The 24,849-nt window shown below is 46.1% G+C and overlaps 4 protein-coding genes across 5 annotated transcripts; 2 read left to right on the top strand and 2 right to left on the bottom strand.

Moving 5' to 3' along the window:
• The first annotated feature begins 1,563 nt into the window (after positions 1–1,563).
• On the top strand, positions 1,564–8,164 carry LOC127301470 (AT-rich interactive domain-containing protein 4). The gene is made up of 16 exons (XM_051331723.1): positions 1,564–2,380; positions 2,466–2,680; positions 2,759–2,950; positions 3,406–3,459; positions 3,870–3,958; positions 4,038–4,290; positions 4,387–4,443; positions 5,159–5,190; positions 5,573–5,708; positions 5,789–5,959; positions 6,214–6,807; positions 6,900–7,037; positions 7,142–7,240; positions 7,426–7,526; positions 7,616–7,706; positions 7,778–8,164. The coding sequence occupies exons 2-16, from the start codon at positions 2,516–2,518 to the stop codon at positions 7,910–7,912; spliced, it is 2,307 nt and encodes a 768-aa protein (XP_051187683.1). The 5' UTR covers positions 1,564–2,380; positions 2,466–2,515; the 3' UTR covers positions 7,913–8,164.
• Positions 8,165–10,814: 2,650 nt separating this feature from the next.
• On the top strand, positions 10,815–12,479 carry LOC127301471 (uncharacterized). Its single transcript, XM_051331724.2, has 4 exons — positions 10,815–11,403; positions 11,478–11,618; positions 11,706–12,003; positions 12,092–12,479. The coding sequence occupies exons 1-4, from the start codon at positions 10,864–10,866 to the stop codon at positions 12,337–12,339; spliced, it is 1,227 nt and encodes a 408-aa protein (XP_051187684.2). The 5' UTR covers positions 10,815–10,863; the 3' UTR covers positions 12,340–12,479.
• A 2,311-nt stretch (positions 12,480–14,790) lies between these two features.
• Positions 14,791–15,579, bottom strand: LOC127301473 (putative ripening-related protein 2). Its single transcript, XM_051331725.2, has one exon. The coding sequence runs from the start codon at positions 15,447–15,449 to the stop codon at positions 14,904–14,906; it is 546 nt and encodes a 181-aa protein (XP_051187685.1). The 5' UTR covers positions 15,450–15,579; the 3' UTR covers positions 14,791–14,903.
• Positions 15,580–15,855: 276 nt separating this feature from the next.
• On the bottom strand, positions 15,856–24,519 carry LOC127301474 (alanine aminotransferase 2). 2 transcript variants are annotated; one of them, XM_051331726.2, is made up of 15 exons: positions 24,469–24,519; positions 24,313–24,363; positions 24,090–24,140; positions 23,937–24,002; positions 23,793–23,854; positions 23,515–23,593; positions 18,160–18,264; positions 17,937–18,047; positions 17,562–17,699; positions 17,278–17,352; positions 17,025–17,145; positions 16,763–16,917; positions 16,549–16,623; positions 16,212–16,415; positions 15,856–16,104 (listed from the first exon to the last, which is right to left on the bottom strand). In XM_051331726.2, exons 1-15 carry the CDS (start codon positions 24,517–24,519, stop codon positions 15,964–15,966), a joined length of 1,485 nt encoding a protein of 494 aa, XP_051187686.1. In that variant the 3' UTR covers positions 15,856–15,963. The 2 variants fall into 2 exon arrangements, with proteins under 2 accessions (XP_051187686.1, XP_071676368.1); XM_071820267.1 differs by lacking the exon at positions 24,469–24,519 and having other exon boundaries at positions 24,090–24,437.
• Positions 24,520–24,849: the final 330 nt, after the last annotated feature.

The raw sequence follows: 24,849 nt of genomic DNA, 5'->3' as shown, positions 1-24,849 counted from the left end.
CGGTACTGGAGTTATTCTCGACGAAGGCTTAAGTAGGCGGAAGGGTAGGTCAGGGGGCGCCACGAGGGCCCCACACGCCAGGGCCGTGCGGCCCAAGCCCTGGCCGCGCCGCCCTGTTGTGTGGGCGCCTCGTCGCCCCACTTCGTTTCCCTTTCGGACTTCTGGAAGCTTCGTGGAAAAATAAGATCCTGGGCGTTGATTTCGTCCAATTCCGAGAATATTTCCTTACTAGGATTTCTGAAACCAAAAACAGCAGAAAACATTAACTGGCTCTTCGGCATCTTGTTAATAGGTTAGTGCCGGAAAATACATAAATATGACATAAAGTATGTATAAAATATGTAGGTATTATCATAAAACAAGCATGGAACATAAGAAATTATCGATACGTTGGAGACGTATCACTCCTCTCTCGCGCGTCCATGAGATATCTTCATGTCCAGCTCCTTGTCCAGCTTCACGTCCTTCTTCATGTCCAGCTGCTCCTCTCCCCCTCGTGCGATGCTTGTCTCCTCTTCATACCTGATGATACATAAGTAACAAGACTTAGGCAGTATAAAGTTCTCATCAATCAAGGTATCGTTTAGGAACAAGTTCACCTGTTACTTAAGTAGCTTCGCACGAGCTCGTATCATTGGTCCAATCCTGACTTCATTGGACTTGAGCTTCACAGCAGGAACATCCTCTTGTAATGACGGAGGTAGTAGTGAGGTAGGGATGTCCTCATCACAAACTATCAACAGACCCTAGATCGATCTATGCCACTAAGCACAGGTAGATGCGCAAGGGCCTCCCCTTTATCGCCCCGAGTGGGAGAACGGGATAGAAATCAGCGGGAGTGCAGCTGGCCAACGAGAGAATCTTCCTTTCCTTAAGTTTCCTGCTCACCCCGCCGAAGATCCAACGCGCGCCGCCGTTTACCAGTGGAACCCTAATCGCCTCCCGACTGCCTTGTCAGGAGCGAAATGGTATCCAAGTAGCGCTTGGTTTTATACTTGCACGAGTGTAGATGTTTCTGTTATCGTCCATTATGCTTTGAGGTTCAGATAAGAGAGGAGAGAAAAGAATCTTTCTCTCTACCATGGATAGAACTAGTCTCGAGTAACAAACGGGGTGATGAAAACACTCACCCCCATCCGTGTAAGTACAAAAATATTTTCCATATATTATATTGACTCTTTTATCGGTTCGTGAGCAATGTTTGTTTACTTTGCAACCGTTGCAACGCATGGACACTTTGCTAGCACGGCTAAATTGTCAACCCATAGGCTGGTGGGCCCATCTCATGTAGGAGACGGCACAACCCCCACAAGAATGGGACCCACCTCATGCTCCCTCGCTCCATTGTTCAGGGGTCGGGACACACGCAGAAACGGATCAAACGGGTCCTCTCCCACGAACAACAGGCAAACACGCAAGAAACACACACGCCTGCACTGCACGCCTCCGATACGATCGACGCGATTCCAATCGTACGCTGCACACAGATTCCATGGGATCCGATGGCACCAAAGCAAAGGACTTTGCCAACAACAAATACATACACATGCGACTTTCTCCTCCAAACCTACCCAACCAAACCAAAACCAAAAGCAAAAGCATCCATTCGATCGGGCAAGCCAGAAACACAAAACAAATTCCCCAATCCCATTCCCGAAATCCCATCTAATCTTTTTAATTTTGTTTTCCTGTCCAAGCAGTAATGAGGAGGCAGCAGCAGCAGGGGCAGAGAAAACGAAAAGCGCCAAGAGAACAACAACGCACCAGCAGCATCATCATCGACGGAGCAAAGAAGATTAGATGCTGCGAGCACAAAAAAATCCCCAAAGGAAAAAAAGTCCGAGCCCCCACTGCCCGAGAGAAAAAAGATCCCACCCCGAGCCGTCAAAATCCAATCTTTGACGGACGCGTCCCCTCTATCCCCTACTGTTCTCCAGTTTGTTTGCGGCTCCGCGATAATTATTGGTAGCCCCGGTTGGTGCTGCTGCTAATTGCTCTCCCCTAATCCGCGAATCTCCGCCTGATTCTTTCTGGTCCGGGTTCTTGGAGGGAGCAGGTTTCTTGGATTCATTCGCCCGGGCTCGATCGGGATGGATGGGGTCGCGTCCAATTCGCCGCCACCACCACCACCACAAGTAGTACAAGGCTTCTTTTTTATTGTTTCCGGAGTGGGATTTGCCTTTGCGCTGTGAAGAGCTATTTCGGCAAGGGATTCTTCTTTGTTAGGGCTCCCGTCTTCTCTTCTCCCCCACGCTTTACTCTTTTCTCCCTGCCCAGCCCCCCAAATCGAATCCCCTTCCTCCGCCCCCTCCGCGGCCGGATCCAAGACCCTCGATTTCGCCCGCGCCGCCGCCGATTTGGCCACGAAATCCGCCTCCTGGTACGTTTCTTGCGCCGATTTCCTCCGGATTTGTTCGATTTGGGGGTGGTTCCTGGCGTGATCTGTTCTTTTTTTGCTGCCGCAGGGTTCCATGAAGGCCTGAGGTGAATTCCCGTGACCTGCTTTGCTGCGGCCATGTCGCAAATCCAGAGCTTGTCGCGCCAGAGCTGCGTGCTGCTCGCCGTGCTCTGTGGGAAGCACGCAGACAAGCGGACGCCGCCCGGGAGGTCGGGGCCGGAAGCCAAACGGCTACGGCCGTCCTATCCGTTTCCCGAGCTCAGCTCAGCGGGGAGATTGGAGGTCAGTCAGTGTTCCCACTTGGTACTTTGGGGCTGGATTTGCTTGTGAACTGAACTCTTGAGGGGCTTCTGGGCGCAGGTGCACACGCTGTACAATCCAACACCTGAGCAGTTCCTTGAGGCGCAGCGGGTGGTGCAGCCCAACTTCTTCTACATCCAAGGGCAGCGGCTGGAAGATGAGAAGGAGATTGGTTCGCTCGTCTGGGGAGACGTCGACATGTCTGACCCGCAGTCGTTTATCTGCCTCATCAGCCCACCGTTCCCGACGATTGTAAGAACCAAAATCCTCTCAAGCGTCTGCAATGTTACTATTTCTTAGCTGAGCGATGAAGGCAAGTTGTAGTGATATTAGCTTGTCAGTGGAATTACAAACAACTAGGCATGAGCATCAGCTCTTAGTTGCATGATGATGGTCCCTCAGAGGTTTCAAGTCAACATCCTAGTGCCATGCTGCAGCTGCTGTATGAATCTGAAGAAACTTGTCCAAGGATGCTTGTTTAATTTGTTGCAATAAGACAGTTGGTCTGCCTGTGCCGCTAGAGTAGCTATAATAACTTGTCCTTTTGCTGCATGATGCATGACTTAGCCAATCTGTTTTTCAGATACAGAGTTCTTCACTATTGCACTTTTTTTTTGCCTTCTTCTCATGTAGTCAGTGTCAGATTCTGTTGATTACTGTTGTTTGTCCGTGGTTGAGGGTAACAGTGTTGTCTGCTTATAACACAGGTTTATCTGGAGGTTCCCATCGGCGAAAAACTTGCCCAAGCAGTTCATTCAAAGGTAGGCACATTAGTCAGTTTTTTGTGCCACGTTTGCAACGTTTTGCCCAAGCAACTAGAGTCCCATTGTCCATTTCTCAGAGTCGGAGTGTAGTAAAAAGATCTACTCGGAGTAGTAAAAAGAAATTTACTTTATCTTAGTTATACACCCTCCGTCCATAAAAAGATGTCAAAGATTTGTTCGAATTCGAATGTACCTTTACACTAAAGTGTGTCTAGATACATCCAAATTTAGACAAACTTCCTACATCTATTTATGGTCAGAGGTAGTACAATATTATAATCTGCTAACTGTTACCACCCTAATTTACGTCTGTCATTTTAATTTAAAAAAAAAAACAAATGATTTTTTTTGTCCCCTGATACTTTGCCTCTCTTTAGAATTCATTAGTGCTGTTTGTTTCATTTCAGGGTATTCCATATGTAATATACTGGAGAAATTCATTTTCATCTTATGCAGCATCCCATTTTCGCAATGCATTGTTGTCAGTAGTTCAAAGGTATTTGCACCCCTTTTCACCATTCATTGGCATCATTATATATTAATGGCATGTAATAATCTGGTTATGTTTCATGTAGCTCGGTGAGCCATACATGGGATTCCTTTCAGCTTGCTCATGCGTCCTTTCGACTATACTGTGTAAGAAACAATCATGTACAAAGTGTTAAGCTTGGGCCTCGTCTACTTGGGGATTCTCCAAAGATAAATGTAGTCCCTCCCGAGAATGAAATGGTCGAGGAAGAAGGTTCTTCTGAAGTGTCACCAGCTATAAAAATATATGATGATGACATCAACATGAAATTTCTTCTCTGTGGAGTACCAAGCAGTCTGGTAAGTCTGATACGCTATATGAATTATCCACATCTCTTACATCTTACATTGTTTGTTTTTTGGTTTAACTATCTCTTCATACGTTTTCTTGTGCAGGATCCTTGTTTGCTGGGCTCATTAGAAGATGGTCTGAATGCGCTTCTGAATATTGAAGTATGGACTAAAGCATTGTAGTTTAACAATACTTTATGTGCTCCACTTGCTTTTGTGTCTGGAATGCACATGATTTCTCAGTCATGTAACAAATGTTAAACTGTTTGGCAAAGGAAAAAATTGAATACAATGATTGTTAAACTGTTTGGTAAAGGAAAAAAAATGTAGCACAATGATTGTAACAGCAAACCTTCAGTTAGATAACCTAAGAGATCCTATTTACGGAAGTATGATACTATGATCTTACAATGTTACATGCGTTAGCATATCTGTTTTCTCAAGTGCATGGATTTCAGTAGCCAGATGAAGCTGTAATTTGCATTGACAACTGTTCCAAGGACCACAGAAAGAAAATCCACCATGATGTCCGACACCAAACACTGCGAGTAAATGAAATACTAGATAAACAACTTAAGTTCATTCTATTTGTGCATGAAATCAGACTAGTAAGAAGATTCATTATTTGTCTTATACGTCACGCTGCAAAATCAGCTGACATTTTGAGATTATGATTGTTGTACATCCAAAGACACAATAGTAGTTAGCTATTTCTTCCACTATTCTGTGGTAAACACATGCGTTTGCACAAATAAAACAAGGCATCTCATGATACAAATATGCCAATTTAGGTGCTCTGGGATTTGTATAGCTAATTCTTATCTACCATTTTTTATACCACTTTTGTTTGCTTAATTGTCAATCTATTTTTGGGCAGATACGTGGGAGTAAACTTCAGAATCGAATCAGGTGTGTTGAATTTCTGTCTGCTGGGGTTTGAGATTACTTACCCGATAACCTTCCTGTAGAGAGTTGTATCAAGTTCGTTTTCTATACATAATTTACCCTTATGTAGCCCTTCATTATTGTTACTTATTATTCCTTTGTGAAAGAGAGGTAGATGGATACTTTCAGAAGTAGATTATTGTTTCATATAAAGTGAACAACTGAGAGCCTTTATTGGTAATTAAAAGTAACATGCATACTATCTTCTTTGTAAATAGCAGAGTCAGAGTCACCCCCATGCAATAAGTCTTTCCATCAACATTTGCTTTCCTCCTCCCAACTTTATCTTTGCCAAAGATTCTTTATGGAGAACGGAAACTGATCGGGTGTTCTTTCTACGTGGCAGTGCTTCTCCACCACCTCTTGAAGCAGCTTCTTTACCACGTGGAATGGTAACCATGCGTTGCGATATAACTACTTGCAGTTCTTCTCATGTGTCACTTCTTGTTTCTGGCAGTGCACAAACATGTTTTGATGACCAGGTACATATTAGTATTAGCTCATACTTTGAGGCATTTCTTGTCTTGAACACAAAGTCATATGATGCTTACTATCTCTGCAGCTTCTAGAAAGCCACATCAAAAATGAACTCATCGAGAAGAGCCAGCTAGTCCGTGCTCTCGCAAATAGTGAGGATAAGTTATCATCAGCTGAGCCTTTCACTTCCATGTCCACAGCTTGTGGGGCTTCTACCTTTGAAGTCTGGATGACCCTTCCTAAGTGGGCAGGACAGGTTGGTTTCATACGTTGAATGCAACAGATTGCAACTAATTAGATTTTCAGGATGTTCTGATGTGCGCCTATTGTCTTTTTCATCCTTTGGTTACTTTTATTCTTATTGTCTAAGCATGTGATTCAGTTTAGCTACTTCTAACGCTCTCATTATGAAGACTCCCTATAATCTTTTTTGATGCCTCAAGTTTGAGTTGTTACATATGAATCAATTTTTGGTCATACCTAACTGAACATCACTTTCTGGATATTCAGGTTTTGAAGCATCTAGCACCAGAAATTTCATACAGGAGCCTAGTTGCACTTGGAGTCGGTTGCATAAATGCTACTCCTGTTGCTTCATTCGACAGACAAGATGCAGATCGTCTTCTTTTCTTTTGTACCAGTCAAAGGAAAGATTTAGCCAGTGAAAACGGCTCGTATTTTCATCTGCCAAGATGGTCAGCCTCGCTTATCAAGGACAGATCAAAGACGGGTTCAGAATCAAAACCAAATTTGTTAGGTGTGAATGGAACTATAGAGGACAAGAAACCCCCTGCTATAGGGCCTTCCTCGCTGACATCCTTCAAGGGAAAATGGAAGCCTGCAACTATGAGGCCTATTCCTCACTCTCGACAGCAGCAAATGCATCCTTTTATGGGTCTCCCTGAAGCTAACGCTCATGAAACTAGTCAGTCCAAGCCAAACTTGCCAGTTGCTCTACCTGTTAAGCATAATTCAGCACCTGCTGCTACAGCAGCACATAGAAAATCAACAGGGCCATCTCATGCTCAATCAATCATTCAGTTGAATCCTCTTCCAATGAAGAAACATGGATGTGATCGGTTGCCCATCCAAGTGTGTTCCGAGGTATGCTTCTTTGACCTGTATGATGAGGATGAAATGCTTCTAGACCACTAAACTAGGCTTGAATAATTGGTTTATTCTTTGACCTTTTGCAGGGGGACTTTTTGAAGGATGTCATGCAGTTTTTAATTCAAAGGGGCCACAATCGACTCGTTCCTCATGGAGGTTTAGCTGAATTTCCTGATGCAGTCCTTAATGCAAAACGCCTTGATCTCTATAACTTGTACAAAGAGGTAATTCTGAACTTTTGCTAGTCTGCAGTGTAAGTACTGAAGAGGTCTAAATAAATGTACATGATGTGGTTCACTGTTCCTTGACAAAGGTTTTGTTTTTTCAGGTTGTGTCCAGGGGTGGCTTTTATGTGGGCAATGGTATAAACTGGAAGGGTCAAGTATTTTCGAAGATGCGAAACCATACTGTTACAAATAGAATGACTGTACGTATCCACTATTCACTTTTCTTCAAATTATCTATTTTGGTTATATCTTATAGCTTTCATGTTGAAGAACAAGGGAACAATATGAACATCTGGGCCATTTGAAGGACTATAATATGTGCTAGTTTAATTTTGATGAAATGTTGAATGTGTTCTAATTTTACACTTTGGCTATGTCTATGTAGGGTGTCGGGAACACACTGAAAAGGCACTACGAGACTTACTTGCTGGAATATGAGCTATCACACGATGACGTGGATGGGGAATGTTGTTTGCTTTGTCACAGGTTCGACGATCCTTTCAATCATTATGTCTGGTTTGGAATTCAAGTTTGTCACTGCGGAACCTAACACCATCTTTTGTACATTATTCCAGTAGCGCTCCTGGAGACTGGGTGAACTGTGGTTTATGCGGCGAATGGGCTCATTTTGGTTGTGATAGACGACAAGGGTTGGGCACTTTCAAGGTAAAAACTTGTTGACCCATCACCCCCACCCCCTTCATCATAACTTCTCTAATTTGTCGTCTTTTTTGCAGGATTACGCGAAGACGGATGGGTTGGAATACATTTGCCCCCATTGTAGTCTAGCAAATTATAAGAAGAAGCCACCGCCACCCCAGAAAGTAGCTAACGGCTTTGCGAACACAGTCCCCTTATCACGAAATGTTTAGTCCTCTTCTGTCTGTTTTTTTGTTTTTGCCGTTATTGCCCCAAGTTTTGGGGCGATGAGTCAGTAGAATATAGGGCCTGATAGAGAGGGGGGAGGCTTTGTAGTGTTGATCTGTATTATCCATTAATTTGGTTCAGTGTAGGAGCTTAAGTTTTTCTATAGCATGTAACAACTGACAACACAGAGAGGCTACTACAGTAGTTGGCCAGATCAAGTGTAAGCGCCTGTTGATATAAATCAATCTGTATCTCCAGTTTCCCTTGCCAAACTGCATGTTCTCAGTCAACTCCGTGAAATTCGGATTCCCTGGTCATCTACGGACATTTTGCTGAAGAATGATTGCAGATTGAGCTGTCGTATTTGTTACAGAACGATTATCCGGCGCAACGAAACTCAATCTGACGCATGAATAGCACCAGGGAGAAGGCTGTTTCGTTGATGCGAGAATTTATATGAAAGCAATTCATAAGTAAATAAGTTTCATGGAGTTCCATTTTGTCGGAGTGCATATTCTAATTTTTGGCATTATTCTTATTCTGCATCTGATAAAAGGAATTCATATGAAAATGTTTCATTTATTTTTGATAATCAATACTCCCTCCGTTCCTTTCTATAGTGCCTATTGATTTTTAGCACGGAAATTAGCGCAAGCAGTTGTTTTAACAGAAAACCCCCTACCAACGTGAGAGAGAAAAAAGGAACGTAATCAGATCGGAGCAAATCGTGGACTTGCCATAACCGTTCGCGTGAAGGACTCCTTTGTCCCGTTAATCGCTGGCGAAATTCCCTGATCCAACCGAGCGATCGCGTGAAGGACGTCCTCTCCCCCGCTATTCTTTCTCTGACCCTCATTGTTTTCGTCGCTCTCCCGCGCGGACGTAGACACGCAGAAACTCGGACGGGCGGCGAAAATTTCAGCCATGGAGGGAATTCGAAGGGCGGCAACGATCCAAAATTTGCAAGTTCAAAATTTCGACGCCGGGGCTATAAATAGATGGCCATCAGCACGGCAATCTCATCCCTCGCCAATCTCTTCTCTCTTCTCGCTGCTATCTGGCCCATCTCGCCTGGAGTCATGGCTGGTCGTCGGGGAGGCTGGATCAACTGGGATGCCCTCCGCCTTGAGGAGGCGGTGGAGGATGCAGCTGGTTTGAACTACGACTACGAGTTTGTGGTACTTGATCAAGGTTTGCCACATGATTTCTCAATTTTAAGTTGATTCGTGCTGGAGTAATGTAGTTGAATTGATCCGGATTATGCATACTTCCAGAGGAAGAAGAGGAGGAAGTTATGGAGTCTTCTGATCGGCGCCGTGGCGGCAGGCTTGGCCTGGCCGGAGTTGTGCGTTCTGGGCGCAGCCATGTCCAGGTTGGACAAGACGGTTCTCACCATGTCGCACGAGAGGGAGGTCAGGTCAATGGCCAAGCTAGGCTTATCAATTCCCGCCATGGAGTTGCGAACCGAGTGCGGTCGATTGTCAACCGCACCATGGCCGGTGTTCCTGGACTACGCAGCCATGGACGATCTCGCCTCGGACTTACTGGCCGCAGGCGTGTCCGTGCACCTTTCACACAATGGCCTCCTCAACACGTTCCTAATGAAGGTACTCCTTGTAAAATTCTGCATGAGGGACAGTACTATGTATAGCATGTACGAGTATGTTTCTACCATGAGCTGCCATGACCTTGTAAAATTTTGCATGAGCTAGCCTGTGTGCCCACGTCCATATTTCATGTGTAGTAGTATAGCATGTGTTCAGATTTCATGCCCACGTCAGTACCACTAGCATGTGTTCAGATTTCATTTGTAGCAGTATAGCGTCAGTAGCTCTGTTGAACTATTCTTTTTTGTTCAGATTGGAAACAGTATCAGTAGGAGTACTTGTAATCTGATCATATGTTTCCCTTAGATCTTTACAGAAGCACCATACTTGATCATATGTGTATCAGATTTGTGAATGACTAGTAGTGGTGACTTCTGTTTTAACCATATTTGATCATATGTGTAGCAGAGTAGTAGTATTGCCTTCTGTTTTCACCATAGTTCATCATATGTCTACCAGATTTGTAAATGACTAGTAGTGGAGTACATGATCATATGTGTAGCAGATTTGTGAATGACTAGTAGTGGTGACTTCTGTTTTAACCATAATTGATCAAATGTGTAGCAGATTTGTGAATGACTAGTAGTGGTGACTTCTGTTTTAACCATACTTGATCATATGTGTAGCAGATTTGTGAATGACTAGTCCTACTGACTTCTGTTTTCCCAATACATGCTCATACTCCATACTCCATACTCCATGCTACTACTACTAGACCTGAGAATTAATCTGATCAAATTTCTGCATGTGTACTGACTTCTGTTTGTACAGTTTGTAAATTTCTGCATGTGCAATCTGTTTTGGCCATATGTACTCAAATGTGTATCAGAGTGGTAGTACTGCAATCTGTTTTGGCCATATGTACTGAAATGTGTATCAGAGTGGTAGTAGTGCTATCTGTTTTCGCCATATATACTCAAATGTGTATCAGAGTGGTAGTACTGCTATCTGTTTTCGCCATATTTTGTCATATGTGTACCAGATTGGTACTTCTGACTTCTGTTTTCGCCATACATGCTCATATGTGCACCATAGTATTAGTTGTGCCTTCTGATTTGTAAATGATTAGTACTACTGACTTCTGTTGTAACCATATGTGATGATGTAGGTGGCTCATCAAGCAACACCGAAGAGCATGTAGATGATGAACCAGAGGACGCCTCAAATGAGGAACCGATGGAGAATGGTAATCATTCTTCTGACCCACACGTTGCATGCTTGTTTTTAATGGTACTAATCCAATAGTCTCTTTGTTTAACGGTTTTTCACTTTATCCCGCAGGTTCCAATGGTACGTTAAGGAGGAAAAGAAATTGGTACAAGCTCCATCAGAAGCAAGCTGCGTACGTAATGCTTCTAGAGAGGACCTCTGCTGGGGTGTTAAGTCGAGGGGTGTCTGAGGAGGTGTCTGCACTAACAAAGATCCCTGTACGTACATTGGTGAATTGGTGGACAAAGTGCAAAACACTTGGACTGGAAGGACTTGAAAGCAAACGTGGAAATTCGGGACGGCAGAGATTACCGTTTGATGCGGAGGCTATCAAACGGGTGGATTTGAGTAAAAGGACTACCCTTCGAGATTTAGCAATTGAACTGAACATGTCAAAGACTACATTATGGCGACGTCTGAACGAGGGTTTGTTTAGGCGTCACACAAATGCCATCAAGTCCACGTTGACGGATGATAACAAGGTAGCTCGTGTAAGATTTTGTTTATCCATGTTTGAACACATTATAGACTTTGAGGACTCAAATTTTAAACAAATGTATAATGTGATACACATCGATGAGAAATGGTTTTACCGCACACGCGGTAGCCAGAATTATTACTTGGCTCTTGGCGAAGAGGATCCATACCGTAGCACGCAAAGCAAAAACTTCATTGAGAAGGTGAGAAATTTAACTGAGTTACTCTGTTTGTAAATGTTTATTTTGAATAATGATATGGTCATGTTATTGTGTAGGTCATGTTCTTGGCAGCCGTCGCTCGTCCACGATTTGATGCTAATGGCAATGTGATTTTCGATGGAAAACTTGGAATATGGCCGTTCACGTACCAAGAAGCGGCAAAGAGAAACAGCAAGAACAGAGAAGCTGGAACAATGGTAAGGACTTCTAGGTTTATGTTCACTTTTAGTGTCTCGAATTTTGTCTACATGGCCCTTATTGACATGGTGATCGTTTTGTACTAGGTCACTAAGGTACTCCCAGCGGTTACCCAAAGTGTAAGCAGGGATTACATGATTAATTTTCTGCTACCGGCAATAAAGCAGAGATGGCCTGCATCCGAGCGTGGAACGACAATCTGGATTCAACAAGATAATGCAAAAACGCATATCCCTGTGGATGACCCAGAATTTGTCGCTGCGGCTCAAGCTGATGGTTGGGACATCCGCCTCACATGCCAGCCTCCGAACTCCCCTGACCTAAATATCCTTGACCTTGGGTTTTTTGCAGCGCTTCAATCAATTTTTCACAAGTTATCTCCAGGTAGTACTCTGCATTCCGTAAGTTTGGGTTGCTTTGATTTAAGTTTGAGTTGGTTTGACGTTAAGGGTTTTTGGAAATATTTGTGCAGGATCTATTGAAGACATTGTCAACAAGGTGCAGCAGGCCTTCGAAGAGTACCCAGCAGAACGAAGCAATAGAATCTTCCTGACGTTGCAAGCTTGCATGCGCGAAGTACTTATTCAGCTGGGAGGCAACCGATATAAAGTCCCCCACATGAGGAAGGAGGTTTTACAAAGGCTCGGAACTCTCCCAGTGACATTACAATGTACTGCAAATTTTGTGAAGTGGGCGATTGACTCCTTGCCAGATGCTTAGTCATAGTTTATGAGCTTAGGCCTATGGTGTTATTTCTTGTTTGCAACTCTTCAATATCCATGCAAGGTTTTTAGCTGTAATCGTTTGTTTGCCTTTTCAACGCTGAAATTGTATGCCTACTGTAAGGTTTATAATGTTGGTGTCGATTGTTACTTCACTTTTTGTAGCAATGGATTTTATTGCTGAACAATAACACTACCACGGTCAGATGGAGAAGTGCTCTTGCTACCAAATAGTCTGATTGAAAAGAGTATGAAGAACATGGTTTATTGAAGATCAAATGAGTACAGCTGCACACGCTTTATTCAAGATCAAATGAGTACAGCAGCACACGATTTATTCAAGATCAAATGACGTAATATCCTATCTGTATCTATCCCATAGTCTATCCAGGTCACTGCCCTGGTCTTCTTCTTCTTCTTCCTCGCTGTATGTTGAAGATCCATCCGGGCTTCTCTGAAAATAGTCGCGCATCTCGCCGCAGCCGGAACACTTGTGCCTTGCCACTTCGTTGACCCACTCGGAAAAGTCGATGATTGTTCCCGGCAATTGACGGCACACAGCGCATGGTACCTTCTCCTCTGGAAGAACTTCTGGCGCCGCCTTCCCATCTTCAGCCGCCGTCTTGTCCTCTTGAACTTTTGGAACGTCGACTGCCGCCTTCTCTTCTTCAGCTGTGGGAACGTCGCCTGCCGCCTTGTCCTCTTCAGATGTGGGAACGTCGGGCCTGTCCGCCTCCTTCACCATGACCCGTGCAGCAGAGGAGTCCATGGGAGAGAGAGAATACGTGAGAGAGATAAAAACCACGAGAGAGGAAATCTGATCGTGGAGAGAGGCGAGACAGATCGAGTCGTACGTGGGATTTAAGAGGAAGGCGTGCGTGGGTGTCCAGGATCGGATGCCTACGTTGGTTTCCCGATTTTAAGGAACTAACAGATTGGTTTCCGTATATGCGGAACTCACCTGATCGGTGGAAGGACTAAAACGCAAAAAACACAGCCTCAATTCTTATATTTTGAAACAAATGTGAAAAATCAATAGGCACTATAGAAAGGAACGGAGGGAGTACCATATATACTTATAGTATACATGCTAGAGAAGTAGAGATACACGACCTGGTCCTGTGATCTGCGTGGTCTTCAAACTCTTTCTTCTTCCATGACATAATTATATTTTTGTGAAAGCAGTTGAATGTAGATACTCCCTCCATACCGGTTTACAGGGGTATTACGCATTTCAAGACAAAACTTTAACTACTAATTTAGTCAATAAAATATAAGGTATATATCATAAAAATTATATTATTAGAAACTTCTTTGAATATGAATTCAATGGTATAATTTTTGTGGCATATATCTCATATTTTGTTGATCAAATTTATAGTCAAACTTTCTCCTCGAAATCTGTAAACCGTAAAACCGGTATGGAGGTAGTACCAAACCACAAACCTACAAATACCAGCGAATGGTCACCATACTTTTAATTTGAGCAGCATTGCCAACGTGATGTGCACGCATACAACTACTCCCTCCGGTTCATATTAATTGACTCTAATATGGATGTATCTAGACACATTTTAGTTCTAGATACATCTATATTGAAGTCAATTAATATGAATCGGAGAGAGTATTAAAATAGTCGGTCAACATCGCAAAGCGTACCGACATAAATACTGTATAACTTGATCGACATTGCTGAGGAGTCGAGAATATGAATCACAATTGCTAAAAAGGTAGCAGCTAGGATAAATATTGCGAGAACAATCCTTATTATGGCAACCATGAGAAAATATCTAAAATCAATCGGGCGAATAAAGATTTGAAAGGCCATATATACCTAGAAAACTGTGGTCTCCTAACACCACCATTAATGCTGTGAAGGAGATATCACATCGAAGGAAGAATCAAAGATCATTTATTGTACACGATATCATTTCCATTAAGACGGATACCAAAAAGAAGACAGCTAGCAAATCCTTAGAAAACACTTGTTTTATTAAGAACTTCACAAGTAGGTTTCTCACTCCTCCTGATGCCGGCGAGTCTGGCCAAAGAAGGGAAAACCGATCTATGGAAAAAGCGGAGGTGGAGGCGGCGCTAAGGTTTTTATCTTCTCTCTTTCATGTTTCAGGAGACGGCGCTAATATAATCTGGTGCGTCCGATAGACCTGAAAATGTTCATTTGCTTGTCTTCCATGGAGTTCTATTTTCTTAGAATGTATCCTAATTTTTGGCATAAATTCTTATTCAGCCTATGATAAGAAAGATAGATCTGATGAATAGAAGAACCTATATTTAGCCTTTTGGAAATATAGATTGTTTAATTAACGTACAGTTCTAATGCATGCACTTGTAACTGAAGAATGACCATTAGACGGCACTGGTGCAAGCAATGTAGAGAAGGTAGAGAAAATAGCTAGATGGGAGCACAGTGCCACATTTGTGTTAAAAATTGGTATTCGCTGCAGCTTGCAGTTTATTCACCAAGTTACCGAGCGTTCCAGTACACACACCGGTCAGCTATTTATGTAGTGCCACCGGCGGCTACGTGCGTACGTACGAAAGTCATGCGTCCGACCAAGTGATGTCGTACTCGCCGACCTCCTCGCCGGTGATCCCGAGCGCGTTCCAGACCGCCTTGGACGCGTCAACGATGTTGTTGCGGCACGGCGGCTGGAAGGCGTGCTCGCGGTCGCACCCGTTCATGGAGTCGCACTCGTCGACGACCTTGGCGAGCACGGACCCGCCGTTGGCTCGGATCCGTATGTTCCTGCCGCAGCGGGAGTTCCCGCTGTACCACCCCGTGGACAGCGCCACCACGCGCTCGGTGTTTTTGTGGAACACGCCGTCGCACTCCGACGGGTCCCCGCCGTCGCCACCCTCGTCGAAGTCGTTCAGCGTCATGACAGCCCTGGTGGAGGAGGTGACCGGTGGCGAGCACCGGTACGTCGGGTATGCCTGCCCGGCCTTGCAGCAGTCCTCGCACGAGTGGCTCTGGCTCGGCCGGAGCGTGCCGCTCGGCATGCAGCCGGCGCCGTCCACGGCGAGCGGCAGTTGGCTCGCCGCCAGTGCGAGCACCAGCAGGAGGCAGCTGCCGGTGGACCTCAACATCTTCGTAGACTGTTCTTGATCGATCGAGTTGCCTGCGGTGCGAGAGTCGTGAGAGGAAGACTATGCTTAGGCAGCTATTTATACAGGGGATTACAGGCAGGCGGCGGCGGATTGGAGCGTCGTGCGTGCTGATCCATGTGATCTTGCACGAATGCGGTCATCGGAGATGGCGTGCAAGTGAAACAAGCTTCGTCCTCATGAGCGCAAGTCAAACTGAGGCGGCGGTGGACTGAGGATAGTAGCACAGTCACAGAGATGGGGATGCCAGAGAGAAGACATGTCAAGGTCTCAAGGAAATCTTCAAGGAAGCAGATAATCCAAGGCGTGCCGTCGTGCTACGGGCGCTTCAAGAAATCTTCAGCTAATCGCTTTTATTAGTTGAAAAGGAGAGGAATACACCGGTGTCTGTTGCACAAGTTTTATTTACTAGTCGTACAATACAGGCTTAATTTACAGGCAAGAGCAGACTGCCGCCAAAGTTCAGACCGTGCGCCGCGCAGCTGCGATCTCTGCATCAGCTTCGGTCGCGGAACTCGTTCATGAAGGCCTCATGGAAGGCCTTGAGGCGTGAGATCATGTCCTTGATCTTGTCCTCGCCGGGGAGGATCGTGCACCGGATGTGCCATGTCCCGGAGGCCCTGTTGCGTCCAGAGATCTTGTTGCGCCACGGGCATTTGCAAGAAGATCAAAGCTAACGTCAGGCCACCGCCACAGCTTACCAAGTGAAGATAAAATTTCCTTTTGCAGATATAAGAGTCTGACCTGGTGGAACCCGGAGCCAGGGACGACGACGATCCCGGCATCGTCGAGGAGGCGGCAGGCGTAGAAAATGTCAGGGGAGACACCCTCGGTCTTGGCAGCTTTGATCGCTGCCGCAGGTAGGTGGATCCTGGGGAAGAGGTAGATTGAGCCCTCTATCTTGTTGCAGGTAACGCCCTCCAAGCTGCAGAACGCATCCTCCAAGGTCTGCAACCAAGAGGAAACCACAATGTTTCAAGGTATGCAAAGCTGGTTTTGGTTCAGTTTCATCCTAGTACTTCCGATGGAGGCAGAAGAAAGGTGGTGTGGTCGTGACACCAAACTCTATGTAGGGGGATACCTTGGCACGCTTGACCAGAGACAAGTGAATGTTTTCCTTCTCGGCCAAAAATCTCTCAAAACAATCATCCCCTACCTGCAAATATCAAGATGAACTTGGTAAAAACACATGCCCCCTTTTACGATGGTAGCTCTCTATGATAGTAATTTCAGCACACAAAACATACATTAAGAAAACGGTAAAATTTAATCAACATGGGAAGGGCATGACAAACCTTAGGTGTATCCATAACTAGGCTGGTAAGAATTTGGCCACCTATATTGGGGCAAAGAGTCATAGAGGCCACCCTGCAAATCGCACCAATCACACCTTCTCCAAAACCACATATCTCCATGTAGCCTCCCCTTCTGCCACATTCTCCATAATACCCTGCAAGAGTTCAGATGATGAGAGAATAACCAGTGTTTTTCAATCCATTCTCCCGAGGCTTATTTTATGGAGATTATGAACCATGTTTTTTATCTACAAAGATTTACCCATTGAAGCCGAATGATATGACACTATAGAGATGTCATTCTCGCTGTAGCCAAGTGACCTGGCAACTTTCTTAAAAGAATTGAACTTCTTATCCTCCACATAGACGTTTTCTTGGTATACCTATAAGTGAAATTAGTCAATTAATCTGCAAAACATCATCATGAGCAATAACTTATCTTGCTTTCTAACGGACACAGCGAGTGCAATTTAGAAAACAAACACACGGTATATTGCCATTCGGAAAGGACAAACCTCGTCGGCAAGTAAAACTAAACCTTCTTTCCGACAAAATTCCACTATCTCCTCCTGGTTAGTGATAGGGAGTACCTAGAACAGAGCTTGCAAATGTTGAACAAGAAACTTGGGAGTTTGCATGATAGTAATTCCAGGATGTAGGACCCCTTCCAACATATCATTTGGACGTTCGGTTTACTCTTTTTATTTTCAGGTAAACATTTATCATAAACACATATTATATTATCCAATTTACATGCATGGTATTGTGCGAAATATAATATAAATATATGTTCCCATACTTGTCCAGTAGGATTTCCAGGATTTATGACCACCATGGCTCGAACAGTCAAACCGCATATACGAGCCTCCTCCAAAGACCTCTTCACTTCGAAAATCTCAAGCCCCCAATCACGAGCCTCACTAAGGTTGTATGGTACCTATAAACATAATTCAGTAACTTGTTCATTTCTTGCATGTAAGAAAACGACCATTCCTTTTACCTCACCAAGGTTTATATGGTATCCAAATATTCAGTTTAGTTAACTAGTCCTTTTACACACATTCCCGTTTTACAGTTTCTTTGAGAAAAATGTCAGCATTGAGATGCAATGAACAAAGTTAGTTCGAAGAATTGCAAATGTTCCTTGTATTTTTAAACAAAGCTAGCAGCATACCATCGTTCCACCATGAAGTATAATGGAAGCCGAGTATAATGGATATTCAGGTAAAGGGCATAAAATTCCATCTTCCTCGGATCTAATGAGCATCTGCATAGTCAAATTAATCTAGAAGGAAGAAAAGAAAAAGGTAGCCTGTTTTAGGATATCCAGATAGACCAGCTATCATGCACACGTAATGTGAATATGTGATGGAGCTCTGGAGTGTAGAGAGTATTACCGCTGAACTCGCTCCATCTGTCAGAAAAATATGTTCCGGCCTTGATGGATAACCATCTCTCCCAGCAATGCCGTCGGCAACTGATTGACGCAAACTTCTGATTCCCTGACCATGACAGAAAAAATCACAAAAAACAATCCGAATATGACAGGAAAAATATATCGTCACTGGGCAACAGGACAACACTGAAGCCAGGGCATTCTAGCACGCCAATCCTAGTGATTTTTGAATGTTGGTGCACTAGTGCAGTCCAAACATCAGACAGCAAGATCATGTGCTCCAACAAATACCTCTTTTTTTCTTTCTAAAATGGGCTAAACGCCTCCGGCCTCAATGTACATGGTGCAATATGCAGGGAAGCCCTCATACACTGGGAATATACAGTAAGGGTCTATACATCACTAACACCCCCCCCCACCCCCCCCCCCCTCAAACTCATGGTGGATCAACAACACTGAGTTTGGAGAGAAAGAACCCATGCTGTGCTCTAGTCAGGGCCTTCGTGAAGAAGTCATCAAACTGTAGCTCGGAAGGCACATAATGAAGAGCCATAACCTGATCCTGCATAGCCTTACGCACATAGAAGGCATCAACATCGATGTGTTTTGTGAGCTCGTGCTTCACCGGATCACACGCAATGTTGATGGCACCAGTACTGCCCAATAAGAGAGGAGTCGGGGCGTCAGCAGAAACACCAAAGTCCGCAAGTAACCAGCGTAACCAAGTCAACTCAGCCGTCAATAGAGCCATTGCTCGCAACTCAGCCTCGACACTCGAACGAGAGACTGCAACCTGCTTCTTGGTCTTCCAAGCAATGAGAGAGCCACCAAGAAAAACACACTAGGAAGAAAGAGACTTGCGATCCTCTAGATCGCTAGCCCAGGTAGCATCTGAGTAGGTCTGGAGCTGTAAGGAGCTGGAGCTAGGAAAGAAGAGACGACACGAGATAGTACCACGAAGATACCGTAGAACACGAAGGAGATGACTATAGTGGACACTAGTGCAAGCATACATGAACTGACTCAGAATGTGGACCGGGTAGAAGATGTCAGGACGAGTGACATCAAGATAGACAAGGCTCTCAACCAGGTGACAATAGCGAGTCGGGTCCGGGAGAGGATCACCAGGCACGAAGGCGGACATTGAGCTCCATAGGAGTCTCGACAGTGCGCTCATCACCAAGAGCGGCACGAGTGAGAAGGTCCTGAATATACTTCTCCTGGGAGATATAGAAGCCATCGGAGGTAGAGGAAACCTCAAGCCCAAGAAAGTAGCGGAGAGGACCAAGATCAGTCATGAGAAACTGATCACGAAGATGGGCCTTGACAAAGGCAATGTACTCAGGGCCGTCACCTGTGATGATCATATCATCGACATAAAGAAGAAGGAGAGTCCGACCACGAGAAGATGTGTGAACAAAGAGCGCAAGGTCATGTGCGCTAGGGATAAAGCCAACAGAGGTCACCACCGAGGTGAAACGCTGAAACCAGGCGCGAGGGGCTTGCTTAAGGCCATAGAGAGAGCGCCAGAGACGACATACCATGCCATCGGGAATATAGTAGCCAGGAGGTGGCTGCATGTATACCTCCTCACTTAACTCACCGTTAAAAAAAGCATTCTCCACATCAAGCTGAGAGACAGACCAGTGACGAACAAAAGCAACGACAAAAAGAGTATGAACAGTGATCATGTGAGCCACTGGAGCAAAGGTCTCGTCATAGTCACGGCCATGCTCCTGCTGAAAGCCGCGAGCGACAAGACGTGCCTTGTAGCGCTCAAGAGAACCATCGGAGCGAGTCTTAATCTTGTAGACCCACTTGCAGGTGATGGGACGAACAGAGGAAGGAGGAGTGACAACATCCCAGGTGCCCGTACGCTCAAGAGTAGCAATGTCCTCAGCCATCGCGAGCTGCCATTCGGGATGAGCAAGTGCATCCCGATAAGAGGCCGGCTCAAGAACAGCAGAAAGACCGTAGTGAGTGGGAGAATAGCGATCAGGAGGAGGACGAGGACGAGCACGAAGATGATGAGTCGGCTCGGACGGAGAGGGCATCACACCAGAGGTGGATGGCATGTCAGGAGGAGCAACATCATCCTCATGTGGACGACGGGAGTAGTGAAAATGGTAGGGAGGGACCACCGTAGGTGAGGAAGGTGACATGGGAGAGGAAGGTGTGGATGGTGGGGAAGGTGGTCAGGAAGGATAGGGGGGTATGGTGGGCGAAGGAGGAGAAAGTGGTGAGAGACTCGGCGGAGAAGGGACTTGAGGCACATGAGGAGGTGAGTCAGGGAACATGAGAAAAGATATATCATCCACCGAGAAGGAAGAGGAGCAGGGACGTGGGTAGAAAGGACGAGACTCATCAAAAGTGACATCCTGAGATATGCGCATCCGACGACCGATAGGATCCCAACTCTTATATCCCTTGTGCTCAGGGCTATAGCCAAGGAAGACACAATCAACAGATTGAGCAGCCAGCTTGGTGCGTTCGCGTGGAGCAAGAAGAACAAAGCAAACGCAGCCAAAAAGACGAAGGGTCGAGTAATCATGAGTGTGACCAGTAAGACGCTCAAGAGAAATACCACCCTGCAAGGATGTGGAGGGCTAAATGTTGATGAGATAAGTGGAAATAGACACAGCCTCAACCTAAAAGTGAGGAGGAAGAGAGGTAGCGATCATCATCGCAAGAGCCGTCTCAAGCAGATGGCGATGCTTGCGCTCAGCCACGCCATTTTGGGCATGGACGCTAGGGCAGGAGAACTGGGCAAGAGTACCCTGCTTAGCAAGAAAACCACGCAACAACTGGGAGATATACTCACCAGCAGAATCAACCCTAAAGACACGAATATGCGTGGAAAACTGAGTATGAACCATGGTAGCAAAACGCTTATATATCGAGAGGACCTCGCTGCAAGAAGTCATAAAATAGATCCAAGTATGGCGAGAGAAGTCATCGATAAAAATAACATAGTAGCGTTGTCCCCCTTTTGAAGCAAAGGGAGCCGGTCCCCATACATCAGAAAGGGACGCTGAGATACAAATTCACTAGTAGGATAAGGTAACTGATTCTGTTTACCAAGCCTACAGCCCTGACAACCCTGAAGCGAGACATCTCCTGAGACAGGCCCCAGAAGACCTCGACGAAGTAAAGATGACAAGCGAGAACCACAAAGATGACCAAGATGACGATGCCATTGCTGAAAGGAGGCGGTAGTGGAAGTAGCAAGCACTCGTGGTGCAACCGGTGAAGTGGTAGAAGAAGGAACATGAAACCAGTCAAACTCCCAAAGTCCCTGAGAGTCACGACACCGAGGGCCAGCCCCAACCAGTGCTCGAGTGTGAGTGTCCTGAACAGAACAAGAATCAACATCGAGAATGACCCGACAACCAGAATTAGTGAGTTGAGCAGCGGAAAACAAGTTTATGGTAAGACGGGGAACATGAGAAACATCAGGAACAGAAAAGGAGGGAGTAGAAAGAGTGCCACGACTAGCAACAGGAAGAGAAGTACCATCAGCAGTAAGAACACGGACATGAAGAGGAAGAGGACGAAGATAAGAAAGAGAGGAAGAATCAGGAGACATGTGAAAAGAAGCTCCAGAATTCAGAACCCACGAAGATGTACCTGACGGTGTAGAGGAACTAGCCATAGAGGCAGCAGTACCCATCGAAGCAGAGCCAGAGGAGGCAAGGAGACGCTGAAGCCTCGCTATATCCCGCTCAGTGAAGCCGGTGGTGACGGTCGCTGAAGGTGGAGCGCGAGGAGGCACACCCCGTTGCTTCTGATAGCAGTCAGACTCAAGGTGACCAGGCTGCCGACAGTGAGTGCAGAACCGAGGAGGACGAGGGCGACCCCCACCACGAGAAGGGCGAGCTCCTCCAGGAGCAGCAGGTGCTGGTGTGGGTAGAAGCGGTGGTGCAGGGGCAGTGGGAGCTCGAGCAGCAAGAGCAGAAGGTGTCCCAAGCAGTCCAGCACCACGCAGACGAGTCTCCTCAACACGAAGCTCAGTCAGCACCTCTGAGATAGGAACACGACCTCGAGCAAACAACTGGGCACGATGGGGCTCAAACTCTGGACGAAGTCTTGACGGGAACTCATGGATCCTCTGAAAGTCCATATCTGAACGTACTGTCGGCAACACTAGCAAGTACCACAGACAACACTGCGAAAGGAGTCAAGCCGATGCCAGATCGCCACACTCCGGGTGTAGAACTCATCAACAGTAGAGTCACCCTGCTGAAGATCATGCTCCTGACGCAACATAGATAAATACAGAGAATCCCCAGAAGGCTAATAGCGCTGATGAAGGTGAGACCACATCTCAGTGACAGTAGCGAGGCCCATAAACTCAGAAGCAAACTGTGGCTGAACACTCTGCGAAAGAACGGCAGCAGCTCTAGCATCCTCATCACACCACTGAGTAAAAGCAGCTAAACTATCACGGTAGGAGCCAAGAGCCTCTGAATATGCAAGTACCTGCTCCTCATATGCCTCATCAGCAGCAGTCTCCGCAGACTTGGCTGCATCCCGATCAGCCTGAGAAGCATCCTCAGCAAGAGCCTGTGGCACGGACGGCGGGGTAGGAGGCACATGAGCAGTGGGGTGCGACGGACAAGATACCTCGCCGGTAAGAACACCCCACAGCCGAAGACCACGCATGTGAATGCGCATAAAGGCAGCAAACTCTCCATAGTTGGTACCATCAAAGATCACGGGACAACGAGGGATACTCACGTAGCCAGAGGATGCCATCTGATTTTTTGTTGTCAACCCTCAGATCTAGATCTGGCCCAAGCCAGTTGTGCGTGATGGCTCACGAGCAGCAAGGCACGCCAGCACGAGCAGCCAAGGACCTGGACTGGCCGGAGGAGGGCTGGGCGGCGTCAGTGCTCCGCCGGAGGAGAACGGGGCGGCACCGGAGATGGCCGGCCGGAGGAGGCAGGGCCGGGACGGGGTCGGCGGTGCCGGCCGGAGGTGGCCGGGACGGGGCCGGCCGTGGGGAGGCCGTGGGTCGTGGCCAGCGGGAGGTGGCCGGGACAGGGCCGGCCTGGATGGGGTCGGCCGGAGCTTGGCTGGCTGGAGCGGTAGCTCGGTTCTGAGCTCCAAATTAAGCTCCATATCGACGAAAATGAACCCCTACAGGAACGGGAGAGGAGGAAGAAAGTGGAACAGCGGCGGCCGGAAAGATCATCGGCAGCGGCGCGGATCGAGCACGGAGAAAGCCAATACATATACATGGTGCAATATGCAGGGAACCCCTTATACACTGTAAATATACAGTAAGGGTCTATACATCACTAACAGATACATCATGCATGCACCTTTTATTGCATTATTGAGTATCATTTATTACCTGACTAGGAGTATATGGACCGGAGTCTCTGCCTGGCATTGCCTCGATAATCTTCCGCGCTCGTTTTATGGCGCATGGACTGTAATATTAGATTGAAACAGTACTGGTCAATTTTCCGCCATATCAAATATTGCATCGAAATATGGTAATAATACCAGTACGTGTTTGTACTGTAAAACAAATGAGTTATGGGATCAATATCCACCAGTGTTAATTCTGTTTTTTTCTTTTCTTTTTAAAGATTGTACGATATATGCCAAGTGAAATCTGTGTCCAACCTGAATAACATACGAGCCTCGTCTCTGTGCAGGAGGGTTGGATTGTCACACAAAGAAAGAACCTGAAGACATTATATCATTTGGCATGAAGCATTCGATGTCGTATTTACCAATTAGGTTTTGCTAGAGCGTGAGAAGTGCAACCTCGCGAAAGAAAGTTATGGGTCGCTGGCCGAGAGCCTGGGGGTTGCCAAGATTGCAGTATATTATCTGCTAGAAAGAAAATACTCACTTATATCGTAATTTTCTTTGACCAGAATCACTAGCTTGGAGTATAACACAATGGTAAGTAGGCACCTCTTGGAATGGGCGAGAGCCTGGATTTTTCTTCAGCTCCTCCTGCAGCCGCTGGATGACACAAGGGCAGGCATCGAGGATAAAAGTTTGTGCCAAACGGAGTAGATTACAGGAATCTTTGTGTGTGTACGTATACTCCGTATCTTTGGAGTAACATACCCCGTATCTAGTAAAAATTATTATCTGGGGAGGTATCATAGTGCAGGTAGAAGCTTAGAATTACCTCAGCGAGCGTAGCAATTTCGCCGCGGGGCTCATAGTTGAACGTCTTGATCTTCAAACGGAACCATGTGTACATGTTAACTTCATCTATTATTTGAACAGAGCCTATGGTTTGCGCTTTCAGTGCAAAAGAAGGATGCATATGCACGAGTCGTACCCTGGGATTTATGGTCTCCGCTGTGATGGATGCGGTCTTGTTGTACGACATGGCGCCGGCGGCGAGGACGCCGGTAAGGGGGACGAGATGAGGGAGGCTGCCTGCTTTGTTGTGCAGTTGCTCAGCAGGACGGGGCGCAATATGTGCGAAGGGGGTAGGGAAGCTTAGGCGGCAGTGGGCAGACTGCGGCTGCCACGTCGCGGGTGAGAACAAGGCTCGGAGTCTGGGCCTCGGCGTCGTGTAAGCACACCCGCGCGCCAAGCTGCCCTACGGGCAAACTTACCCCAATTAAGCGACATAAATTTTTTTTTTTTGAAATCATAATATATTAAAGCACGCAAGCCGCCTCATTAAAAACCTTCCAGTCCCCTTCGGTACTCT

The sequence above is a fragment of the Lolium perenne genome, chromosome 5 (genome assembly GCF_019359855.2).
Source record: "Lolium perenne isolate Kyuss_39 chromosome 5, Kyuss_2.0, whole genome shotgun sequence".
In the NCBI taxonomy this organism is placed as follows: Eukaryota; Viridiplantae; Streptophyta; class Magnoliopsida; order Poales; family Poaceae; genus Lolium; species Lolium perenne.
This window is presented reverse-complemented; position numbering and strand designations above follow the sequence as displayed.